The 7,633-nt window shown below is 40.3% G+C and overlaps 1 protein-coding gene across 1 annotated transcript in view; it reads left to right on the top strand.

Annotated features, from left to right (window-relative positions):
* The first annotated feature begins 2,568 nt into the window (after nt 1-2,568).
* Nucleotides 2,569-7,633, top strand: part of LOC118269921 (probable 2-oxoglutarate dehydrogenase E1 component DHKTD1 homolog, mitochondrial) — a 29,626-nt gene continuing 24,561 nt past the window's right edge. The window contains exons 1-5 of the mRNA XM_050706920.1: nt 2,569-2,864; nt 4,185-4,311; nt 4,795-4,960; nt 5,925-6,141; nt 7,329-7,490. Of these exons, the coding sequence (XP_050562877.1) occupies nt 2,741-2,864; nt 4,185-4,311; nt 4,795-4,960; nt 5,925-6,141; nt 7,329-7,490 (796 nt within the window). The 5' untranslated portion in view covers nt 2,569-2,740. The remainder of the gene's footprint in view (nt 2,865-4,184; nt 4,312-4,794; nt 4,961-5,924; nt 6,142-7,328; nt 7,491-7,633) is intronic.

Genomic DNA, 7,633 nt, shown 5'->3' with positions numbered 1-7,633 from the left:
AAATTTTGCCTTTCCAATAACATTCCATTAAGCTATTTTTTATTTCAGGAGGGGTTACCATCGGCGTCGAGACGACGATGAAGTACCTAGGACTCGTCCTCGACAGTCGATGGAACTTCGTGGAGCACTTCCGACGTTTGGCTCCTAAGTTGGAACGGACGGGGGCTGCGCTTAAGCGGCTCCTGCCCAACCTCGGGGGCCAAATGCCTCCTGCCGGAGGTTGTACGCGGGGATCGTGCGGTCCATGGCCCTCTACGGCGCCCCTGTGTGGGCGCCGAACCTGATGCGGCGGCCAGCTCGGGCGCTGCTCACGTCCCAGAGGGTCATGGCCATCCGGGTGATCCGCGGATATCGCACGATCTCCGGAGAGGCGGCGAACCTCCTTGCCGGATTACCGCCGTGGGATTTGGAGGCGAAAGTGCTTGCGCGCGTCTTCTGTTTGCGCGCCGACGCGCGTCGCCGGGGCGAAACTCCGCTGCCGCGCCAGATTAGTGCGTGGCGGGACGAGCTCCGGCGCGATCTCATGGCGGAATGGCAGCAACGACTGTCGCAACCGAGGGCTGGGCTCGCTGTCATTGCAGCGATAAGTCCCCTCTTTGAGGAGTGGCTTGAGAGACGCCACGGCGTCCTCACCTACCGCCTGACGCAGGTGCTTACCGGACATGGAAGTTTCGGTAGGTTCCTGTTTCTGATTGGGCAGGAGGAAACGCCCGGGTGTCATCACTGCGAGGACCGTCCTGAGGACACAGTGGAACATACGGTGGCGCTGTGCCCTGCATGGGCTGAGCACCGCCGTGTCCTCAGGGATGTAGTCGGCGACGGCGACCTCTCGCGTCCGGCATTGGTACAAGCCATGGTGCGGAGCGAGGGGGACTGGGATGCCGTCTCCTCCTTCTGCGAAGCAGTCATGCTAGCTAAGGAGGAGGCGGGGCGCGTGAGAGAACGAACCTCCTCACGCCCCAGCCGTCGCGAGAGACACTCCGGGCGTCGGGGATCGCGTGACGATCTCCGGCCACCGTAAGTGCGGGCCTGCGGACGGCGAGCAAGGGTAGTTCGCCGCCCGACCAGAACCAGACCCGTGCGTGCGGCGCGTCGCGTTCCGCGCGCGCCTCAAAGAGCCATCAGACCACCACAGATGGGGCCCAATAGGGCTGATGCCTAATCCGGAGCTGCGGACAACCTAGCGGGTTTACCGGGGCTCCGGCTCGAAAGGCAGGAGAAGGAACGGGGTGGTTTTTAGTCAGTAAGAGTCTGACACTCCCTCTCGCCTCGCCCAAGGCGAGAAAAGTCATTGGATGATTTTCCCCCCTCAAAAAAAAAAAAAAAAAAAAGCTATTTTTTATTTTATTTCTTTAGACACGTAAGATATGCTATAAAGATGTGTCGCAGCAAACTAGCTATCCGAGGAAGACGCGCAGCTCCGGTATGCAATATATCGATAGTAGGGAAACCATCTATAGCACACATCCGTAGCATGCATCCATAACACGCATTCACAGCACGCATCTTTCAATATAAAAAACATAGCTTAACTGAGTCCGTTTCCACCAGTGCTGTGCTATACGTACCAATTAATATAATTGGTGGAAACCAAACACATCCACAGTCAAGCACATCTCTGGTGGAAAAGCACCGTAATATTTCTTCAATACTGCAGGTCATCCACGTTTTGCTTGCGTGTAAAAATATCAGCTGCAAATGACAAAAATAAATTATTTATCTGCACAATTTTTGCTCGGTCATAAGACCAGGTTTATTTGCGTGCAGGTGTATGATAAACAAGTATCCATGTACGATTTTAAATAAATAATCTATTTTTGTTTTGTTATCAATAGATAGATACCAAACGTCGATGAAAAATTTAAAAGAAGTACCAAATACTTAATGCCTAAGACCGTTGTGGACAATATGCCCAAGCCTACCCAAAAAGGTTACGGCGAGCCGCTGGATACAGATCGCTTCTAAATATTCTAGCTGGCCAGTCTGGAAGTCATTGTAACTAATATATTATGATTGCATTTTATAATAATAGTTTGAAATCTGTAAATAAATGACCTCCTTAAAATTTCTGATATACAATAATTCTTCACCATTTAGTACTTAATAAATGAATTATGTATGCATGCTCTTTCATTATACATTGCTAGCTACACCTTCCTCAATAAATGCTCTATTCTCCACAAAAAAAAATTCAAATCGAACCAGTTATTCCAGAAATTAGCGCGTCCAAACAAACTCTTTATATATTAAGTATAAGATGTTGAGATATTCTAAAATTGAACGACGATACAAAAAATTCTGCATAGAACTTATTATGTATGCAGACTCTTAAAATACACCTAGAAACACAAAAACTGCGTCGCAGTTCTTTATGCAAAAACGAACGCTCACAATTTTAAACGACCTCGGGACTCGCAACAATTAGGCGTATTTTTATCAATTTGTTTATCACTGTAAAGTCAACAGCAATTATTATTTCATCTACAAACTTATTTATCAGTGTTATCAAAAACAGAATCAAACACATTACGTCAAATACTAAACACTCATGTACACAGAACGCAATTATCATTGGTAGACTTGTCAGTGTGTGTCGGGTCGCGGTCGAGACGTCAACTCCTGCGCACACCGCCCGAAAATACACAACCTTGAACTTCTCACACATTTAAAATTAAAATTCATAACCTCAAATATACAAATAATGGTATTAAAGTGTTAATTAGGAATAAGTGTAGTGAAAATGTTGAGTTTTAAAGTGGGAGCGAGACAGCTGATGAGGTGGAAGGAGTTGCAACTCGATCGTTTGAAGTATCATTCGGGAGTGGGAGTGTTCGGTCATCGACCGACGAAAGTGAATGATGTTGGTACGTAAACAGACCATGTTGTTGGAAACCATGTTTGTAGTATTTTAATAGTAGTAAATACGCTCAGAAATTACTCTTTACCATGAGATAATGAAGTAACTAAATAACATTGAAAAGAATTTTATTTGAGAAACTCTAGCATTAATCTTGTTTATATTTGAAGACAAGTGCTACAAACAAATTATATTCAATTTATTTACGCGCTTTTAATACAAAGAACAATTGTTATTTAACGAAAATAAAAGGAATTTACACTCACTTTTATCCAAATAGTCCATTTGCAATAGATGGTAGAGCGATTGCCGAATAATGAGTACATTTAATATGAATTTATACTTAAAAATCAAAGTCTAAAAATAATAAAAATACAAGTAATCCTCTATTGCTCATACTGTATAGATAAGTAAATTAGTTAATAACTATTTTAGATAACATTAGATTGGTAAACAAGCTCTTATTATTTTATCCCTCTTTGTATATTATTGTATCTACACACAATAAACAAATTATGTGTGTGTTCTTACAGCTGACTTTTGACATTCAAAACATGCATGCATGCACAAAACATGCAATAAATAGAGACATGCTTAGTGAATTTACGTTTTAAATAAATAAAACCATTTGAAAACAGAAAATGTAGAGATAAGTACTTACAAGAAAATATTTTGATATTAAAGTAACTTCCATTTTTATTTTATTTCTTCTTTCTCAATAATATCATGACTGCTTCGTTGGTTGAGTTGTTGCAAGTACTCCCACCGGACAAGGGGGTTTCGGGTTTGACTCCCGGGTAGGACAAAATATTGCTGGGCTTGCTTTAATTGCTTCGGTTTTTTCGAAAATTTCTCAGTAGTAACACGGTGGATGAAATTGGGCCAGGTATATGATAATAGGCTCACCCCTATTACATGGAATTATAACACAAATGGTGAAAAGTGTATGTACATTGTGCAGTCGTAATGAGCTCCTCTGTCTACCCCTTCGGGAGTAAAAGGAGTGATGTTGCATATATTATATGTATAAAGTAATTTCCATTTTCATTTCTTCTTCCTCAATAATATCAATTTCGAAATCTCAATAACTCGTGACCTGAGAATCGCACCTGTGACCATATGACAAGCGAGGCAGTAATAAAGTCAAAGCATTTATTTCAATTAATCCTCAATTAGGCACTTTTGAAACGTTAAATTGAATTGTCTATCAGCGAACCTAGGTGGTCGTTCGAAAGTGTAGCTTCGAATAGAGAATAACGAGAAAAAACTCCATCGTAACTCTTTTAAAAAAAAATGTTTTATATGTATATATATTTTTGACCTCCAGATCTCCCCGAAGAAGTGATAGCCAGAAGAAATGAAAACTGCAGAGCGCAGCGACTAGTAGACGCATACCGCACATACGGACACTTGAGAGCTACAATAGACAATGTCAATTACAAGAATGAAGACAGGTAATACAAAAGCTGATATTAATTGCAATGTATTTGTTAATTTTGTCATTTTTCTCGAGTAATTGCTTTCATGCAGTATTTACTTGATAATAAAAAGAGACAACGTTTCAACGAGTGGGGCAACGTTTTTAAAAAAGAAAAAAAAAGAAAACTATATACCACTTAGATTTTTAAATAGAAAGTCTCAATAATTTTAAACCAGAAAGAAAATTTTCTTTCGTATGGGAAGTGAACGCCAAAAGCAACAAATATTTTTAGTTTAAAAGGGTACGATCAGGTATGAATGTTACACAATTTGTCAGTTTCGTGCATCAAACTATGCTACTGAAAAATTTACCCAGCTAACCTACCACAGATATCCAGATTCCTGAGTAGTCGCATTATGACCACTGGACCGACGAAGTTACGTTCCAAAAATACTTGAAGAAACCATTTAAACTTCGCAAGTAATTAATTGTAACAATTGTTGTTTTATATTTTCAGAACTGTCAAAGAGCTTAGCATATCAAGATACGGCCTCAGTTCGGAGGACGCTGTTGACTTGGGCCTCGTGTATGGGCACGAAGGCAAACAATCTGTGAGGAACCTAGTGGAAACTTTGGAGGGAATATATTGTGGACCTATCTCTTATGAGTTTAATTATTTGGAGGTTAGTGTAACGTATGTAATTTACATATTATGTTACTCATGATTACTTGTCATGTCTTTCTTGTCTTTTTTTATGGTATAAGCCGGTAAACGAGCAGACGTATCACCTGATAGTAAGCAATCGCTGCCCCCCATGGACATTTAAAACACCAGAGGCGTTACAAGTGCGTTGTCGGCTTTTTGGGGTTAGGAATTTAAGGGTTGTTGTTCGGGAATCGGGGATTGAGAAGATTGGGAAGGGGGAATTGGGTTTACATATCTTTTCGCGTATATACATCCTATACTATACTACCTAGCTTAAATGAGTTTTATAATTATAAAAAAACAATATCGACTAGTTGCAAGCCAATCCGAAGTTGCGGAAAGATAGGGACAAAATATATCAGAATTTGCAGAGAATACCTAAATTCTCAGGCAAGTTCAAATTTCGGACCATTTAATGTTTCGAACATTAGATAATTCGAAATATTTTACGAATCCCTCGAGTTTTGAATGAACGATAGTCGACTGTACATTAAATATTTAACTATAAAAATGCTATTCATCCAGCAATATTACTGATTCGCATTAATAAATTCCAAAATAAATAAACTGTATTTTAATGTATCTGCTTTTGTATAAGACATACCTTAATTCTATTATAACTTTCGTGACACTTATTAAATTAATAATTATGTTAGCGGCTTACTCGCTTAACTGTTTGACGAGGAACACGACGCGGTGATTGTTGCGGGATGCTGCTCATATATATCAGCCTCTAGCATGGCTTGAAACTAGTTTAGTTCCTCGTCAAACAGTTACGTGAGTAAGCCGATAACATAATAATTAACACTTTGAACGCCGTGGTGGTCACCGGTGACCGACGTTAGCGGAGGATTTGCCTTCAACAGTTTTCTATTGGCAGTCAAAGACTTAAGAAATACCTTCATGGAATAAAACAAATTTCTCTTTTATTTATTTTATAGACAGAAGCCGAACGTGAGTGGTTTGCCCAGCGAGTAGAGAACGGTCAAGATGTGATAGACAATGCCAGACGCGTGGAGATCGCGAAGGAATTGATCCGATCCCAAGCGTGGGACAAATTCTTGGCCTTGAAGTTTCCCACCGTCAAGAGATACTGCGGCGAAGGAGCTGAATCTATTCTTACATTCTTCTCTAGTCTTTTGAAGTTAACTGCTGCAGGTGAGGTCACGAAATCACACTAATATTATAAATGCGAAAGTTTGTTTGTTTGGATGTTTGTCCGTGGTATACAGACAAGGTATGTATACTTGGCTGATAGGATACTTTTTATCCCAAGAAAACGCGGCGAAACTGCTGGCTAGCTAGTTGCATCATAATTTCGCTTTTCTTGAAGGCGTTGATAGTCTTTACGTTATATGAGGTCGCTTATTTTCATAATTTACACCAAGATATCAATTTAACTCTGAGTTTCGTGTTAATATTAAGTGCATCAAGTTGATAAATAACTATTAACCTTTTTGGACCAAAGTAGTTATACCTATGACTTGTATACTATTTCTCTATCGCCCAGTATTAAACAATGACTCACATCAGCAGGAGCTCCAAAAATACAATCACGTGGAGATGACGTCGAATAGAAAACAATAGAAAATGAAGTCAAACTCGTAAACCCAAATACACTAATTATAAATTTATTGAACCAAAACTGTGAAAATAATGGATTACAAATTCAATAAGCTGGCTTTGTTTTCAAACTCCAAATTCTCGTAATTACATAATTTACAGAAAACTTTGCTAAGTTGCTGCCCTTATTATGTACAATGGCGTACTTCTCTATTCATAGCGTAGTAAACGCGTAGTCCGTGTCGTAGCATAGCTTAGTGCTACAGCGTAGCTTTGTTCGTAGCCGCTACGTATTTTCGTAGCACTTTCACTTAAATGAAAATCGCAAGACAAAACACCATTTTTAAAGTTCGGAAAAGTCCAATGTTGAACTATATAATACAATATACCATTTAAGTATTTAATAAGTCTTCTCCTGAACATGGGCCACCCTGGATTAATACAATCACCCGGTTGAAATTCAAAGTATTTATTTCAATTAATCCTTAATTAAGGTAAGCGTCCACAGGCCCGCATCGTACGTATCACACGCATCGTACGCATTCCGTATGACATCATGAGTACGCATAGCAGTAGGCATTGCCGTTGCGTGCGATGTGTACGATGCGGATCTGTGGATTCTTACCTTAATTAGGCACTTTTGAAACGTCAAATTGAATTGTCCGTCAGTATGTCTGTCAATGAAGTGCTCGTTCCAAAGTGTAGCATCGAATGTAGAAGAACGTGCATTACGAGTATATGTTATGTTATTAAGTCTTTACAAAAACTGTTATGTTTTACAGAGGGAGTAGAACACGTGACCATATCGATGGGGCACAGAGCGAAGCTGAATGTAATGACTGGACCTCTGCTGTACCCGCCGGTGAAGATCTTCCATAAGTTCACTGGACAGCCTGAGTTTCCAGTTGAAGCTAATGCTGCTTGCGATGTTGCTTTGCATCTTAGTAAGTAGCTCTTATGTTATTATGTATACCTGGTTAAGTTAATTGTACTATTTGATTTGTACATTTTACAGTGCTATAATGTGCACCTCTGCCTACCCCTTCGGGGATAGGCGTGACGACACTGGTTAAGTAAGATTGACATA

This window comes from Spodoptera frugiperda, chromosome 30 (assembly GCF_023101765.2).
Source record: "Spodoptera frugiperda isolate SF20-4 chromosome 30, AGI-APGP_CSIRO_Sfru_2.0, whole genome shotgun sequence".
Classification (NCBI taxonomy): Eukaryota; Metazoa; Arthropoda; class Insecta; order Lepidoptera; family Noctuidae; genus Spodoptera; species Spodoptera frugiperda.
Note: the sequence above shows the minus strand (reverse complement) of the source record. Positions and strands in the feature narration are given on the sequence as shown.